The sequence below is a fragment of the Macaca fascicularis genome, chromosome 9 (genome assembly GCF_037993035.2).
Source record: "Macaca fascicularis isolate 582-1 chromosome 9, T2T-MFA8v1.1".
NCBI classification, from domain to species: Eukaryota; Metazoa; Chordata; class Mammalia; order Primates; family Cercopithecidae; genus Macaca; species Macaca fascicularis.
Genome location: NC_088383.1, coordinates 127,162,841 through 127,180,992, shown reverse-complemented (window position 1 = coordinate 127,180,992; position 18,152 = coordinate 127,162,841). Strand labels below are relative to the sequence as shown.

Sequence of the window (18,152 nt, the reverse complement as noted above, 5' to 3'; positions counted from 1 at the left end):
CAAGGTAGCATTTGAAAGCAAAATGACACCTGTATGTCTTAGGTGCCCCGGGAAGGGGTACATTCTCCCATTTGCCATCCACCTGCTTTCTACTGTTTAAAATATTTTGGCTACAAGGTCTGCTGTAGTCATTTCAGTCATTTCACCTGGCTGACTCTGGGAGCAGACACATTTGAAGCCTCTGGCTTAAGCATTCAGTGCTCTGAATTTTACGTACTAAATCCCAACTTCAGTCTTAAAATTATAAAATTCTAAACAAGGATTTTAAACTGAAAGTTATTACCACATCTTGGATTTTTAGTCTTTTTATTGATACTTGCTAACATGGATTCACGCTCATAACAAGGATTCAAAAGGATCATTTAGCAGTAGGTAATGTTTTCTGGCCTCAGTTGAAAGTGGTAACATTTCCACCTTCAGAGATGAGTTTGCTACGCCATTATCTCGGTTGGTTATGCTATTAAGTATTGAATGATGAGGCCCATGCACCAATAGTGAGTAAACATTAATTTACTTATTCTTAAAATATATTTCTTTAAAAACCCCGAATAAATAAAGCAAAAAGATATTTAAAAATACATTTCCAGATAATAAAATAATCTTTGTTTTCTACATATGGAGAAGTCTGGAGCCATTTTGACCATCACATTAAGAAATGGATAAATCAGAGTTCTAAAAGTTCAACTGTTTTGAAGGCAGAAAATAGACTTCTAAAAATCTATCCTGATCATTTAGTAAATCACAATCACTGAACTTCTGACCATGGTTTCTGATCTTTTGCATCCAAGAGTAATGTAAATGAAAAGAAAAATAGCACAGAACTGAGAACAGCGACTCCCCAGAGGCCTGCATCTGAGGTTCAATCTACTTGGCAGGTTTCTTGTCTCTCTTGCCCTTATATTCTTAGCTTCAACTTGGAATGAGAAAGTAAGGAGAGAAGAGGCCTCATGAAGAGCAAATGTCACACCCTCAACATGGCTTTAATATTTACTATATTGGAAACAATATAAACTGAGGTTAAAGAAACTGTTTTATTTTCTTTAGATGGAACAGCAGAATTCCACACACAGTATTTTGAAATCCAGAGCCTCCTAAATAAGAGTTTAAAGTTATTTCTTAGTACCCGTTCAAGGAGTTTTGGACAGGGTCATATTTTGAACATATGTATAAGACAGCATTCCATAATTGATTTATTAACATATGAGGTCATGTTTATGATTTCTTTCTGAAATATTTAAAAGCAAACTATAACTGTATAATCCTATAAAATCTATTCATCACAAACCTGCTTCAAAAGTTCATAAAAAGCACAAAAAGAGCCAGCATATTGTATTTAGTTACGGTTGAAGTTTGTACTCCAAAGGATAAATGAATACGATTTGTATTTGCTATGGATCGGGCTGTGTTTTATTCACATTGTATTACATCTCAGGAGAGAGTTTGCTAAATAAGGCCAAATGGCAGAGATTCAGAAATCCAGAAAAATGCAAACATCACATTTTTTTTCATGGTGGACAGGACAGGAATGATTAAGAAATCCTTTAGAAACGATTACATTTTCAAATGTTTTCAAAAGGCCGCAGAATTCCTAAAAGCTAAATCTCTTCCCATCCCATTCATCTTTAACTACCCTGTCATTGCATGTGATCTTTAAAAATATAATGTGCATACTTTGCTCTGCTAAACCCTTTTAATTTAGGTTTCATGCATCCTTTGTATTCAGATACATTACTTGTCATCCCCTGCTGATCCTTACAGTTACCAAAGAAAACTAAGACCCTATGTTAGCTCAAAGATAGGGCAGGACATTTCTCCAAAACAAATGTGTGTTAATAGCATACTTCTTTTACTGAGGGTCCCTGGAAGAGGTGACATATTGAATCGAAGTTACTCTAAGCTGTAAACATTATTAGATCTCTTTCTGAGAAAAGTTTTCTACTGGAGGAGATGGCAAAGATCTGGCACTTCTAAGAGCCTTTAGGAGGAGAAGGAGAAAATTTGTAGAGAATGGGGTAAAATATCAAGAAAGGAGAGGCTTGGGGTATCAAAAACAATCAGCCCATTTCACAGATTTCCTGAGATAACTTAGGAAAGTAAAGGAAGGTGAAGGAAGTGACTTTATCTGAGCACAACTAAATGCAGGGATAGTGCTATTCCACAGCTGGTCCTGTTTAATACAATTGTAATCTTCAGAGGCTATTGTTTTATTGTGCTGATATGAAAGCATAATTTTTAAGTGAATAAAATCATGGCACTTGTGCAAATATACACTTGTTAAAGGTTTTATTTAACTCATTAGTTAATGAGAGAACGAGTCAGATGTAACAGATAGAGGAACAGTCCTTTGAACAGGTACATAAAAAACAATCAAGAATGCTGAAATACATTTGCTAATGGACATAAAACTGGTCAATATCCACATGGTAATAACCAATTGCACTTCTACCAGGGTAAAGATCATTTGTATCTGTATGGACAAGAATCATTGGCATCATTATTAGTTTCCTGCAATTTACAGAGCTGTAAAATAGCTCAAACATCACAAAAGGTATAGAACCCTAAAGAATCAGATAACCTCGCTAGAGGAATTGTTCAGACCAGGTTTCTCAATCTCATTTTAGTCAAGATAATATTTTTTTTGGCAGTGGAAGGCGGTCCTGTGTATTATAAGGTGCTTCTCACCATCCCCACCTTCTATCCACGGATTCTAGGAGAAATCCAAAATGTGACAACCAAAAATGTCTACAGAAATTGCCAAATGTCCCCTAGAAGGAAAATCATCCAGAGTTCAGACACGGGTTTAAATAATGCTCAGTATTCCATTGAAAGGACACAAATAAACTCTGCCCATTTCCAGTCTTCTACAGTTTTTCCAGGCAGAATGAGATTCAGAAAAGTTAAGTACCTTGACCAAGATTCCAGAGGTGGTGGAATGGACTTCAAAACTATTTCCAACTCCAGAGAGTATTTATTTTTCATTCCGTAGTTCTGAAAATAGGAATTGATGACATGTAGCTCCTTATATGAAATGTTCTCTTAGTACTTATAATGTAAATAATTGTGAATCTTCTTGCTCTTGCCTTTAGAACCATTTCTGCTTGGTGTCACCATTAAGAGAAACACAAATCTAACTCTAAAGGTCTAGAAAACTAATATCTTCACTGAAGTCTCTTGAAGAAGGGAGGAAATTATAATTTTAAATTACAGTTTTAAAGCAAAACTTTAAAAACCCATTGTAGGCATCTCCCTGCTGAAAGTAGCCCCACTTACCTTTGTAGCTGCTCCCCTAATATCTCTTTGGACTCCCTGAAACTCCAGCTTGCTTCTCTCACATGCCCTACTCCCATGTTCCACAGAGAAGCTATGCCCTTACATAAATCAATCTGGTCTCTATTTTTCAATTCACCTTTCCATTCCTTATTCCAAGGAATAAAAAAGGGTAAAGCTATAGATCTTTACATTTTTTAATTTTTTTATCCTAATGCAAAAGTAAAAAATTCTCATTTTTAAATGAGAAGTCAGATAACATATCTGAATATCTCTCTACTGAAAGAATCTAGACACAGTGACACTCCAGGAGCAATAAGCCCTCCTAGCACCCAGGTCTTGGTCTCTAAGTACCAAGTCCCTAAGTAGCAAGATCTCCACTGATGGAAACCAGGATTCTTTAGAGAAATGTATTGGGGTGGAAAAGGAACAGGATGAACCTAAAAGTGCTCAAAAAATAATGGGAACATGTAAAAAAAAAAAATACAGGAGCCAGCTAAAAAAGTTTCTGCTGCCAAATTTGGGACAAATGGAGCAGCAGAAAGAATAATGACAGTTACGAACCACAGCACAAAGAATCCATGAGTCTATAGTGATGCTCAGAACAAAATGAAAACCAAAAACCTTGGGGCGCTAGAAGGAGAGGGGGAAGGGAAAGATTTTCTTTACCAAAGAATGCCAATTAATAATGTAGAAGGAATAACAGAGTGATACGATAGTACCTGCAGTGTGTCTGCGTGATTCCAATTTAGAGAATTCCTCAATTAGCTATACGTATATATTTACAAGTCTCTCTCTCTCAACCACCTATGAATCTGTGTACATTTGGATTTCATATAAGAATTCTTAGACTCCCCAGCTGAAATAAAATTTAAAATTACTATTATACAACTTAGTTTTTGTATCTCCTTTATATATTCGCCTAGATTTCATTGTCTAGGTATAATTTTTTTTTATTTTTTTTTTTACTGAGTCTTGTTCTGTCGCCAGGCTGGAGTGCAGTGGCGTGATCTCGGCTCACTGCAACCTCCGCCTCCCAGGTTTAAGCGATTCCCCTGCCTCAGCCTCCCAAGTAGCTGGGATTACAGGCATGCACCACCAGGTATTTTAGTAGAGAACGGAGTTTCACCATGTTGGCCAAGATGGTCTAGATCTCTGACCTCGTGATCCGCCCGCCTTGGCTTCCCAAAGTGCTGGGATTACAAGTGTGAACCATGGTGCCCAGTCTAAAATTTTTAATTGTTAAATTGTTGCCAACCTTTAGCATATTATGTTGAAATGAATATTGCTATCTATAACTCCCTGTGTATATTTCTGTTTCCTCCAGATAAATGCTGAGAAGTGGAATGGCTGACTCAACGGACAGAAACAGTTTCAGAACTTTTGGTATAGATTTTCCAGAAAATTCATGTACCAGTATTTTCCTCCAGCAATGGGCTTGCATGACTGTGATTTATGAATACTAACAGTCATGCTAATTTCCATTTTCCAGGCCCTTGCACTATGCCCTGCAGTTTATTGACATCCCTCATATAGTCCTCCCAGCAACATCCTGCAAGGTTGGCAATATTTTTCCATACAAACAAGGGAACTGAAGCTCTGAATTTCAGTTACCCAGAGTCAGAAAGTAGGAATAAGGCATGCTGGAATTTGAACTTATTTTACAGATCTCTAGAGCCTATGTTCTTTCCACTTGGCCAAGCTACTTTCCACAATGTGCTGAAAATAGGGTCGCATTTCTTGTAACTTGATGTCTCACCATGCTTAAATTTCACAAATTGCAACCTGCCCTTTACTCAGAAGAGGGCACAACCTGCTCTCTCATCCTATTTTCTTTCTTTTTCTTTATTTTTTGAGATAGAGTCTCACTATGTCACCAGGCTGGAGTGCAGTGCCACTATCTCACCTGACTGCAAACTCCGCCTCCGGGGTTCAAGCAATTTTCCTGCCTGTCTCCTGAGTAACTGGGACTACAGGCACGTGCCACCATGCACGGTCAATTTTTAGTAGAGATGGGGTTTCATCATGTTGGCCAGGATGGTCTCAATCTCTTGATCTCGTGATCCACCTGCCTCTTCTCCCAAAGTGCTGGGATTACAGGTGTAAGCCACCGCCCCCAGCCTCTCCTCCTGTTTTCTTCAATACCTGGATTGGATCCCATTCCTTAGAAGGCTGGCTAAGCCTAACACTGCCTCTCTGCCCTGACGTGTCATTCAGGAGTGTGTGAACAGGATATACATACACACACACACACACACACACACACACACACACACACTCCGATACATCCAAGTCTAATTCAAAATCATACGATTATTTCTCTCCATTCTACCTTTGTTTTCTCTTTTTATCCACAGTGAGGACCTTGGTCCCCAAACACATCGGATTATTTACTTACATTCTCAGTCCTACAATACAATATTTTAGAATAATATTAATACTCCTTTCAAACAGCAAGCCTATTGAGTCAAGTAGAATTCCTTGCAATTCTTTTATGTCCTTAGCCTATATCCCATTAAGGGCAGACAGTCAGAGGAATATGCTCAAAGCTTACCTAGATTCATTCCTTTTATTTTCCTTCTGTGTGGTTATGTTAACAATTTCATACACAAATGAATTTGTTTCCAATTGTATTAACATTTAGAGTCCTCCCCATCCTTTCTGATTTAATTTTAAGTTTGAAAAACATAAACATGATTTAAAAGTCAAAACTATGTACTGATAGAAATCTTACTTCCTCTCTTTCCCTTCCATTATGTTTCCACCCACCTCTTGTAATTAGCCAATTGGATTTACTTCTTGCTCATGCTTCCTGCATTTCTTTTGGGGAAAAAGATCTTATTTCTCTTTCTGTCTTACACATAAATAGCACTATATATCTCTCTCTCTATATCTATATATATCACTATATATATATCACTATATATATATATATTTTATCTTGCTGTTTTTTAAACTTAAAAATATATCCTGAAATTATCTATCAGTTGGTAGAAACCTTCCTTCTTCTTTAATTTTTTTAACATCTGCATACTGCTGCCCTGGGTGGCTATATCATTGTTTATTGAACCATTCCCCTATGCTTTGGCAATAAGACTATTTCCTATAATTTGCTATTATAAATCACAACTTGGAATAATTTTCTGCATAATTTTTTATATTCCTAGAAGTATATCTTCAGAGTAAATTCCTACAAGTTGGATTTCTGGGCCAGTAGGTAAATGCATATGTAGTTAGACATTGACGACTAGTAATGTATAAGAGTGTCAGTTTCCTCAAAGCTTCGTAAGAGTATGTTGTCAAATGTTTTAACATTTTGCCTATCAGATTCATAAGAAATTGTATCTCTGTGCAATTAACTGACATTTTCTTATAGTAAGTGAAATTAAATATCTTTTAATATATAAGGGTCATTTGTATATATACTTATATACATCGTGTATATGTATATGCACTTATATTTTGTGTGTGTGAATTCTCTATCTCTTTTGCCCATTTTCCTGTCAGGTTTTTTTTTTTCTCTTATAGTTTTTGAGTTTTTAAAAAAATATAAGGGATATTAACTCTTTCTCTGTGATATATGTTGCAACTCTTTTATTCCAGTTTAACAATTGTGTTTTTACTTATACTCTTTTTTGACAATTTTTTAAAAATTCAATGTTTTCTTTATTACATCTGGATTTTGAGTCATAGTTGAAAAACTTCTCCCCATATCCAACTTATATAATGAAATTCACCTGTGTTTTATTCCACTACATGTATGGTTTTATGTTTTACATTTAAATTTCTCACCCATTTGGAGTTTATTTTTGTGTATGGTGTGAGGGAAAAGAAGATTTTAAATTAATTTTGAGCTGGCTGGTTGCCTGGCTTGTGATTTCTTTTAGGAGTTTCATATAAGACATGAAACACAAGTGGCATGAGGACAGCGGGTGTTCAGGTGGCAGCACGGAGAATTCTAAAGCACGGGAGGCATTGTCTTGCTGAAGGGGTGAACTGGTCCAGAGCATCACTGTTCAGAAGTCTCTGTCTTCACCAGCTCTGGCAAGGGACATGTGAGTCTAGCCAAGGACAGGTAGAGTTTCTGCAGGTGTTTGGAAAGATGGGCCAGGAGAACCAAGTAGCAGAGACGAGCAGTAGAAATCCTTCCCTCTAGCAAGGGGGTAAAAGGCAGCGACAGAAAGTCAGGGCAGGAGGAAAAACTGGGCTGGTCCTGAATGACTTCAGAGGAGAGAGAATTTCCTCAGCTGAGCTCAGACAGCCAAGAAAGAGGACCATTCATGGGAGCAGGGCCCGGTTCCTGCAAAGGGCCAAAGTGGTAAAGATTTAAGTCAGGCAGGACATGAAGAGTGTCATGGAGTGATTATAAAACCCAACAGGAAGAAGATGAGCCGGGGCCATGGTGCGCCCCCGCTGAGATAGCTGATGTTAGTCTGAGCTCTATGCTCTGGATCCAAAGTTTGGATTTCACCCAGTATATAAAGAGATCTGCGTTCTCCAAACTTGGGGGTTGGAAAAAAGAAAACTCAGCCATCTGAGGGAGTTTTATGGATAAGCCCCATGAGCATTCAAAAATGCATCGAACAGAACAAAACACAACTTACAAGGATTTAGAGAGATTTCTGACGCAGACCATGAAATCTGTCTCACAGAAACATCCATGAGTCGGGGCATTGCTCTAAAAAAGAAAGGACTAATTCTGCTAAGTGAATTATTGCTGACTACGAGACCAAAGGAAAGTTAGTGTTTAATTTTAGTTCACATAATTGCTGCCACTTCGCCCGTTCTCTCCTGCCCTCTTTGTGGTTGGTTCCCCTAACACCAGGAAGCAGGGATATTTAAAAGGACATAAATGGCTGGTGGCCCAACTGGGATTCAGAAGGATCCCTGATCCTATAATCACATTTCCTATATTCACATTTTAAAAGTTGAAGGCAATATATTCTGATTGCAGATGCAGAGCCCCTGAGACGGAGATCTGACTGTATTCACTGAAAAAACTGGACCCACCAATTTTTTTGACCTGGAAGTGGACCCGCCCAGTTCAAAGCCATGTTTTCAAGGGTCACCTGTATTTTTCACATTGAAATGATGTCCATCAATGCCAGGAGTTATTGTAATAGGTTTAGTTTAATTTATGATAATGTGTTGCTAGCCCCATGAGATACTGAGATAGTTTCTTACTGTGTCTTTCCCCCACAGGTATTCATTACCAATAGTCATCCCTCAGTGTCTATGTGGAATTGGTTCCAGGACTCCCCTGCAGATACCAAAATCCACATGTGCCCAAGTTCCTGATGTGAAATGGTGTAGTGTTTGCATATCACCTATGCACATAGGTTAAGTATACTTAAAGTATGCTCCTATATACTTTAAATCATCTCTAGATAACTTATAATACCTAATACAGCATCAATGCCATGTAAATAGTTTTATACTGTGTTGTTTAGAGAATCATGAAAGAAAAAAGTCTGTACATGACACCATCTTTTTTAAAAAATATTTTTAATCTGTGGTTGGTTGAATCCACTGACACGGAACCCACAGATATGGAGGGTTAACTGTATAATTAACGTGGTCCTCTGCTGGGATAAAAATGCATGTTATTCTTAATAAATGTAACAAAAATCAGTCTTGCTATCTAACCCCAAATTGGCAACCATAAGACATAGTGCTCTTTTCAATCAGCATAGTGCTCTTTTCAATCAACTCTCCACTAACAGCTCCAGCTCCGTTTTGAACGCACTGCTCTGCGTTGCCCATCAAATGCAGGACTGGGATAACATGTTTATGGAACTGTTAAGGGATATTCCTCTATGTCCTTTATGCTTGATTCCAGTGGTTCCCAACATTTTTGGCACCAGGGACCAGTTTTGTGGAAGACAGTTTTTCCACGGACAGGAGTGGGGTGGGGGATGGTTTGGGGATGAAACTGTTGCACCTCAGACCAGGCATTAGATTCTTGTAAGGAGCATACAACCACAACCTAGATCCCTCAGATATGCATTTCACAATAGGGTTCCAGCTCCTATGGGAATGGAATGCCGTGGCTGATGTGACGGGAGGCGGAGCTCAGGTAGTAATGCTCCCTGACCTGCTGCTCACCTCTTGCTGTGTGGCCTGGTTCTTAAAGGCCAAGAACTAGTATGGGTCTGAGGCTAAGGGGTTGGGACCCCTTCTCTATCTTGATGGCAAGTCAGAGCCCTGGGCTATAATGTAGATGTGCTTTTGCTAAACAGTCCTCCCAATCAACAACTTGTCTACATTTTAAATGATTGAAATTAGAAGCGTTACTATAAATAATATGTCTGGGTTGTGCATAGAACTGCTTTTTGATGAAACTCATTACCCTATTAAGTGTTATTTGATGCAGATGTGTACTATACACTCTGTTTAAGACTGAGTACCACCATCCCATTACTGGGTATATACCCAAAGGATTATAAATCATGCTGCTATAAAGACACATGCACACGTATGTTTATTGCGGCACTATTCACATTAGCAAAGACTTGGAATCAACCCAAATGTCCCTCAGTGACAGTCTGGATTAAGAAAATGTGGCACATATACACCATGGAATACTATGCAGCCATAAAAAAGGATGAGTTTGTGTCCTTTGTAGGGACATGGATGCAGCTGGAAACCATCATTCTCAGCAAACTATCGCAAGAACAGAAAACCAAACACCGCATGTTCTCACTCATAGGTGGGAACTGAACAATGAGATCACTTGGACTCGGGAAGGGGAACATCACACACCGGGGCCTATCATGGGGTGGGGGAGGGATTGCATTGGGGGTTATACCTGATGTAAATGACGAGTTGATGGGTGCTGACGAGTTGATGGGTGCAGCACACCAACATGGCACATATATACATATGTAACAAACCTGCACGTTATGCACATGTACCCTAGAACTTAAAGTATAAAAAAAAAAAAAAAGACTGAGTACCAGCAAGTTTTTTTTACCAGACAATGAGAGATACGTGTCTTGCTAAATTTTCCTTCTTACCTTGGCTATCAGGAAGCTCAGAACTAGATTTAGCATTCAACTAATATATGTATTTCATTACTATCTCTAGTATAATTATTTCATCTTCTACATTTCTGATCTTGTTCAACCTTATTTTAGCTGTCTTGTTTACAGATTGCTGTAACTCAAAAACACTGAGATAAAGAAGTGTCATGGATATGCTTAGGCAGAGATTTCAGCCAGGTTGCTCCAGAAAATGGATGCTTTTTAGAACAATAAACCAGAGACAACTGGCTTCTCGAAGACTATCTCAAGCTAACCAAACTCATAAGTGACCAATAATGCTAATATAGATAATCATCTTGATAGTAATAGCTAACATTTATTGAATTTGTATTTTGTGAAATACACCTGCAAGCAGCCAAGTGTATGTTTCCTAGAACAATCGAGTTCCTCAGTCTTTTGGGGATTGTCCCAGGTTAACCCAATTTAGAAGAGACCAGCATTGAGTGCTAAAAAAAATCATAGTAAGTGTCACCCACTTTGAGAAATATGCCTAGCAGCGAGCAGGCAAGACAATCGGTACAGAATAGTGGTTGGAAGCACAGGATTTGGACTTGGGTCTGAGTTCAAAACCCAGTTCTGTTACTTACTCAATGCGTGACTTTGGATAAGTTACTTCACTGTTGGTACCTGCCTCCTCAGGTGTAAAATGAAGACAATTAGATTACCCACTTCTCAGGATTGTGGGGACACAATGGTTACAAGTAATTCAACACAGGGCTGAACACAGAGGAGGGGCCTAACATGGCAGTCATGCCAATGAGTATACATGGAGGTGATGATAGCAGCTCTAAGAAAAACACCTGTGTGAAGCCAGGTCCCAAGTTGCGATCAACAGGGTAATCCATGAGCCAGGATGGATGCAAAACCAAGGGAGGTAAAATATCTTCACAAAGTGTCCTCAGCTCTCCGAGCTTGAGAAACCTCCCCATTCCTGGCGAGGAATGGGGAGCTTCAGGCCAGTGAAAGAATGGAGCCTCCTAGAAACAAGTAATATTACTAGGAGGAGTGTGTCCATGATACTTCTTTATCTCAGTGTTTTTGAGTTACAACAATCTATCAACAAGACAGCTAAAATAAAGCTGAGAAAGATCACAAAGTATATAAAAGATGAAATAATTATCCCAGAGACAGTAATGAGATACATATTTTATTTATTTGTTTATTAATTATTATTTTTTGAGACAGGGTCTCACTCTGTTGCCCAGACTGCAGTGTAGTGGCACGATCTTGGCTCACTGCAGCCTCTGCCTTCCAGGCTCAAGTGATTCTTCTGCCTCAGCCTCCTGAATAGCTGGCATTACAGGCATGTGCCACTACCGCTCAGCTAATTTTTTGTATTTTTAGTAGAGATGGGGTTTCACCATATTGAACAGGCTGGTCTTGAACTCCTGACCTCAAATGATCCACCTGCTTTGGCCTCCCAAAGTGCTGGGATTACAGGCATGAGCCACCACACCCCAGTAAAGAGATACGTATTTTAGTTGCATGCTAAATCTAGTTCTGAGCTTCCTGTCGGCCAAGGTGAAAAGGAAAATGTGGAAAGACACATACCTCTCAGTGTCTGGTAAAAAGTAATTTATCAGTTCTTCAGGAGGGGCAAACTTGCCAGTATTCAATCTTAAACAGGGTGTATAGTACACATCTTTCTCAAATAGCACTTAATAGGGTAATATGTTTCATCAAAAAGCAGTTCTATGCACAATCTGGACATGTTATTTATTCCCTCCTAGGGAGGAGTGGGGAGCTTCAGGCCAGTGGACAAGGCCCATGGAGCATAGCACATGGGTTCCATCTGTCCCTGTTCCCTCTGCAGCTTTCCTTGGCTGCAACGTAAGCACAGCTACTGTCAGCACAGCCCCTGTGGACTGAGTCACTCGCCCCTCCAGGATCTGGTTTCCTTTCACAGCACAGATTTCCTCTTGTCTGGGAAAGAGGTTCAGGAATGTTGGCTCCATAACTTTTCCGCGATCACATTCAAAGACAAGAGTGTTGTTCCATATCCTCAAGTATCATGCTTTTTTTTTCTTTCTTTTTTTTTTTTTCGTGAAATTAAGTTTATTAAGAAAGTAAAGGAATAAAAAATGGCTACTCTATAGGCAGAGCATGGAGAAGTTTCAGGATGAAACCGTTCCACCTCAGATCAGGCATTAGATTCTTCTTGTAAGGAGCGCACAACCTAGATCCTTCGGATGCGCATTTCACAATAGGGTTCCAGCTCCTATGAGAATCAAATGCCATGGCTGATCTGACAGGAGGTGGAGATCCCCAGAGTAGCCCCATGCCATATTTTAAAAAGACATTATTATTTTATTATTTTATTTTTACTTTCTGAGATGAAGTCTTACTCTTTCGCCTGGGCTGGAGTATAGTGGTACGATCTCCACTCACTGCAACCTCTATTCCCCGGGTTCAAGAGATTCTCCTGCCTCAGCCTCCTGAGTAGCTGGGATTACAGGCATGCACCACCACGCCTGGCTAATTTTTGCATTTTTAGTAGAGACGGGGTTTCATCATGTTGGCCAGGCTGGTTTTGAACTCCTGACCTCAGATGATCCATTCGCCTCGGCCTTGCAAAGTGCTAGGATTACAGGCATGAGCCACCTTGCTCGGCCAGAAGATCACATTAAAAATCATTTTGATTTTATCCATTTAATGTCAATAAATAAACCTCCCTCCGACCAGTGTTTGTGTCATCTTGTCTTTGCATTCTGTACAATCAGGTGCCTACGTATTTCTTGTTTTTTACTGTATATTATGTTGCTTCATATTTTTTCTTTTCACACTTGGAAATGGGCAGAGTGTTATTATTTTGAAATCCCCAATCAATGGTATTTGTAAAAGCCTATATCAAAAGCTTCTAAACAATGAGTGCCTTTGCCAAGGGAAAAAATAATTTTACTCATTTTAAAGCCTATGTACGTACTTGATGGTGGGAAAACGCAGAAGAAAGAGCAGCTGGTTTTAAAATAGTAACAACAGCGATGACATCCACAGTAATACTGTGTGATTTGTCTTTGCAAATCTAAGAGGAAAAGCCAAACTCCAAGAAACCATTTGGTTTGGTGCGGAAATAAGTCATAGGTTAATTTCTCCTTTCAGTGAAATACTATTCAAACTAAGTATTTATATTCTTCCCTTCACCAAAATGCAATTGAAAATGAACGTGAATCTTGTGGGAATTTAAGCATTGCATATTGTCTAGTTGACAGAGTCATTTATAAAAGTTCGGATATTTTATACCCCATCAGGGCTTAATTAGGGTTTATAAAGATCACTGGCAGTTGAAACAGAAATATTGTATTCTTCCTTTCCCTGATGACTCTCCCTTGTTCTTTTATGAGGGCCTTTAAAACTCATTTAAGTCTTGCAGAAGTTAATCAGAAAGATAGATACTAGCCATTCTCCAGGGGCGTCTACTCCTCTGAGTTCTCCCCCTTTCCCCCAAATGCCTTGGGCCGCCATAAGCACAGTTAGTTCCAAATTCTGTCCCTTCTCCTAATAAAGTTTTGAAAGGAAATTTTCTCAAACAAGAAGGTGATAGAAAAGGCACACAAAGCTCAAGACATCTGCGCTCAGATAATTTTAGCTGACTTAGGCCAAAGGATGAAAAAGTGAACTGTTTGGTAACTCCACACAGCGGAAAATGCTGACACATGGTATCTCTGCACAGGAGATATTAACACTCTGACTGCGAGGGTGCAAAATTGAACAGATGGCACCTCTAAATGCAAGACTCATATAATCTATTTCCACTAGTGTTTTTTGTAAACTTTTATTTTAAATTTGGTTCTAAGAACAACAACAAAAAAAGGTAGGGGGTGTTAATGGCACCATCCAGGGACAAACTTACAGCAGCTTCTCTTTAAGAGCTCAATGAATGCGCCTCTAATTTAGTCTGTGATTCTCATCCTCTTCCTGTTCTTAAGTTTTCCTGGGAACCAGCGAAGATAAGACTTCGAGGGAACTAGGCTGTCTGGCCAGATAATAACTCTACTAAGAGTTGTACTAAAACAGGACCTCTGAGGCACTTTACATCAAAATAAAAACCCGAATCATTCTCACTCTGGCCTGTCTGCCTTACCGCCTCTGCCTATCTGCATTGAGCATTTTATTGAGCTGCAACTATGGGTAAAAGGTGTGCAAAAATCTTACCATGGACTGTTTATTTTTTAAAGATAATGGGTTGACCAAGGCATAGTTTAACTGTCAAAGCAAACTGTCAAAACATATTCATTTTAAGGTTAGCTGTTAAGTCTTGGGTGAGACTATAAAATGAGAATATTTTAGAGTGTCTAGAACCTACAAATTCCATCCCTCTGGTTATATAATACAATTATTTAATAGTTGTTTTTGTCATGTTGCTCACAGAACAGGTATTTGGGGAGCTGCATTTTTATCTTGACATGTGTACATGTCTAATCTTCTCAACCAAACCTTAAGAGCCCTCGGAGCAGTATAGATCTTATACTGCCTTGCATTCCCACTTCACCAGTTACAAAGATTGTATTAAGCACTCACTAAATGCATGTCAACTGAGCTCTCTAGCCAAGTTTAAAATGAGAGTGGAAAGATCACAATCAGATAATATACAAATATAAAAACTGTTCAGGAAAGTGAGTGCTGAACAAAATCACTTTGTTAAAAAACAAAACAAAAAACAAAGAAAGAACCAGCCTCATACTCAGTAAACTCTGGGTCTCTTCCTGTTGGTACATTTGAGTATCAGCTACAAGAACATCATCATTTCTACAGAAGAACTGGGTGACCCCATAGGAGTTCAGATGCACACATCACCATCACTTCTCTGCCCGTGCTGGCCACAGACAAGCATGGCATCTTTCTGACCCTCAGGTGGAAGGCACAGAAACTGGCACTAGATAATTTAATGATTACCTTGCAAAGAGTATTGGGCAAATCATAGTATCTCTGGGAGACCCAGAAAATGTGGCTGAAGGTCAGGCAGCCAACAACAAGCAACAGATGATGCTACAGAACTTGTTTGGTAGACACTGATGTGGCTGTCACAAGGCACAGATGCTATAATTTGCACCACATTGCCTCCACTGCCAGTACTAGATGTTAGATGCCACCCCCAGAACTGCTGCCACGACCACCTCTAGAGGTTAGATGCAGCTGTTGTTGCTGTTTCCAAATTCTAGCCCCTGGGTAGAACCTGCTTCTTTGCCGCACCAGCTTTTGTTTGTTTGTTTTGAGATGGGGTCTTGCTCTGTAGCCCAGGCTAGAGTGCAGCGTGGCACGATCATAGCTGACCACAGCCTCGACCACCCAGGCTCAAGCCATCCTCCTGCTTCAGCTTCCTGAGTAGCTGGGACCATAGGTGCATGCCACCATGCTGGGCTATTTATTATTGTTATTATTATTATTTGTAGAGATGAGTTCTCGCTATGTGTCCCAGGATGGTCTTGAGCTCCTGGGCTCAAGGAATTCTCCCACCTTGGGCTCCCAAACTACAGGGATTACAGGTGTGAGCCACCACACCAGGCCCGCTACCAGCGTTTGATTGGAGACTGAGGGCTCCCTCTAGTCCTGTTGGTGGAGATTAAGCCAAATGTTGTGCCCTAAGTGCAAGGGAAGCAGGCAAACCAGTCTCTAGCATTTTTGGCCTCTATAAAAGGAAGAAGGCTGTGTGTCATTCGGGGCATGCCTGCTTAAAGCGATGCTATTTTTCAGGGAGAGGAAGAGGCTCAAATGCTGTGTAGATAAAAATAATGATAAATGTTCACTGCACTCACCATTTCATTAAATCTGGGGTTCTCTGCAGGGCTGACTTTGTTCTTCAACAATCCGTCGCTGTTAGCCACCATTCATTCCCTCACTATCCTGATGCTTTGTAATATCTGCTTACCTACCTATGCACTCATTAGCCTGTAAGCTCTCTGAGGGCAACAACCCTGTCCCTTCACTGCTGTATTCTCAAAGACACAGGGTTAATAAATATTCCACTGATGCACAAAAGTTTGCGTCCTTGAAAGCTGGGCTCTAGGCAAGTTACAAAGAAGGGGCGTTGGGCAGTGGGAACAACACTAGTCTGTTAAACTTTTAAAGCACCGGCTTCAGAGTACCTGTGAACCCTACACAAGGAACCCTACACAAATGTTTGTGCGTATGTGTATACATGCATTTCTCTGTGGAGAGAATCCATTGTTCACACCATTTTCTCAGAGGAAACAAGGGCCCCTAATATAGACAGCATCCATTTATGTTTGATACATGCTTAAAGGAATACAGGCTTGCTATGAATACTTTGAAAATACAGCAAAATCTCACTGTAGGGTGTTTCTGTGGAACACAGCAGCATGTTCCTTTCTTTATTTACATTTTTAGAGAGATAAAAATGTCAGTATACACACATATTTATCAAAGCATAAAAATGTGGAGTCAATAGAAGAAAAACAGCTTAAAACAAAAGTTTGGATTCGACTTCCACTGTTAGCTGTGTATATTGGATAACTGGTCAACCTCTCTGAACCTTGCCTTCTTTGTGGATAGATTAGGTGTGATTCTTACTTCTGAATATTGCTGGACAGATTAAATGAGATGGTTTGAGTAAGTGTTTGGCAACGAGCTGGAGCTCAACACACAATATGTTTTCTCTTTCTGTCCAAAATTTCTAACAGCTAGACAGACAAGATTTCTAAGTTAAATTTACTCCAGCCTTAGAAAGATTTTACTGTATTGTTCTCTGTCTCTGATTTCAGTACTTGGGGATTTGACGTTGGGATTCAACTCTCCACTCTCAGTGAGGCCAGAGGAACAGAGTGGCGTGTCTATTGACAGAGGAAGGAGTGTGATTTGTCTTATGGCATCACTGAGATGTTGGCTACTGAAGGTCCTTAGAAAGTGAGTGTCCCTGGGGCTCCTGGCTGAATGCTAGCAAAGAAACAACCTGGGCAGATTTGAAACACAAACTAGAAGGGCCAGTGGGTGAAGCACTCTCCCCACCCTGCTTCAGAGCAGAGGATCCTCAAATTCTCTCTTCCAGAGAGGTCCCTCCCATCCATTCTTGTAGCTTGCCATGCTGCCTTTGAGGCTCTAGAGTGAGCTTGAGATTCCCCAGAAAGAAGCTTCCCTTTGCTGGATGGTACCTATTGGAAAATCCCATCCTATCTGTTTGTTCCTCCTTAATGGAATCCAGTGCTCAAGAAAAGAGGACTACAACCAGGAAACCTGGGTCTTCCTCTTGCTTGAGGCAGACCTCTCAAGTGTGGAAAGATTCCAAGGTCACTTACCTGTCACAGGGACTCACCCATCGCCTGAATTCTGCCTTGAAGGGCCAGTATCTGTGTCCCGCCAACCAAAAAGTCCTGGGTACAAAGTGGAAAGGAGAGTTTTGTGCTATGTATAAGTCATCAGAAAAAAACCTATGAAGGCAGGATTATTTATATGACCTAAAGAGATTAGGTTTTGAATTATTAAATTTGTTCATGTAACAGTTCTTAGGAAGTGATCCAAAACATAGCATACATACTGTGATACAAGTGAGATGATCTGGAAGAGGGTTTTAGATGTTATTTTTCATCTTCAAAGAAAAAGCTACATTTCAAAATGTCTTTGAAGAATACTTATCGTGGTTTTAAAAATCGGAGGATTTTTAGAGTTGGGAAGGTCCCTAATGCTTATCAACTTCAATGTCCCTCCCCTCCTATATATCTCCCCCACCTTATGATGCCTGAGTTTCTCCTATGCACTCCGTCACTCTTCAAGCCAGTCAAGGAACAAGCATCATTGTCTCTGTTTAAGAGTGTTTTTGAAAAGTAGAATCTTAGGCCACACCTTAGACCTACTGACTGATAATCGGCATTCAGTCAGGTCCCTAGGTAA

The 18,152-nt window shown here is 39.8% G+C and overlaps 1 protein-coding gene across 1 annotated transcript in view; it reads right to left on the bottom strand.

The window, feature by feature from the left end:
- Window positions 1-18,152, bottom strand: part of LOC107130900 (protein CASC2-like) — a 160,927-nt gene that overhangs the window by 32,839 nt on the left and 109,936 nt on the right. Inside the window, 1 exon segment of the mRNA XM_065521463.2 lies at window positions 17,561-17,635. Within this exon segment, the coding sequence (XP_065377535.1) occupies window positions 17,561-17,635 (75 nt within the window).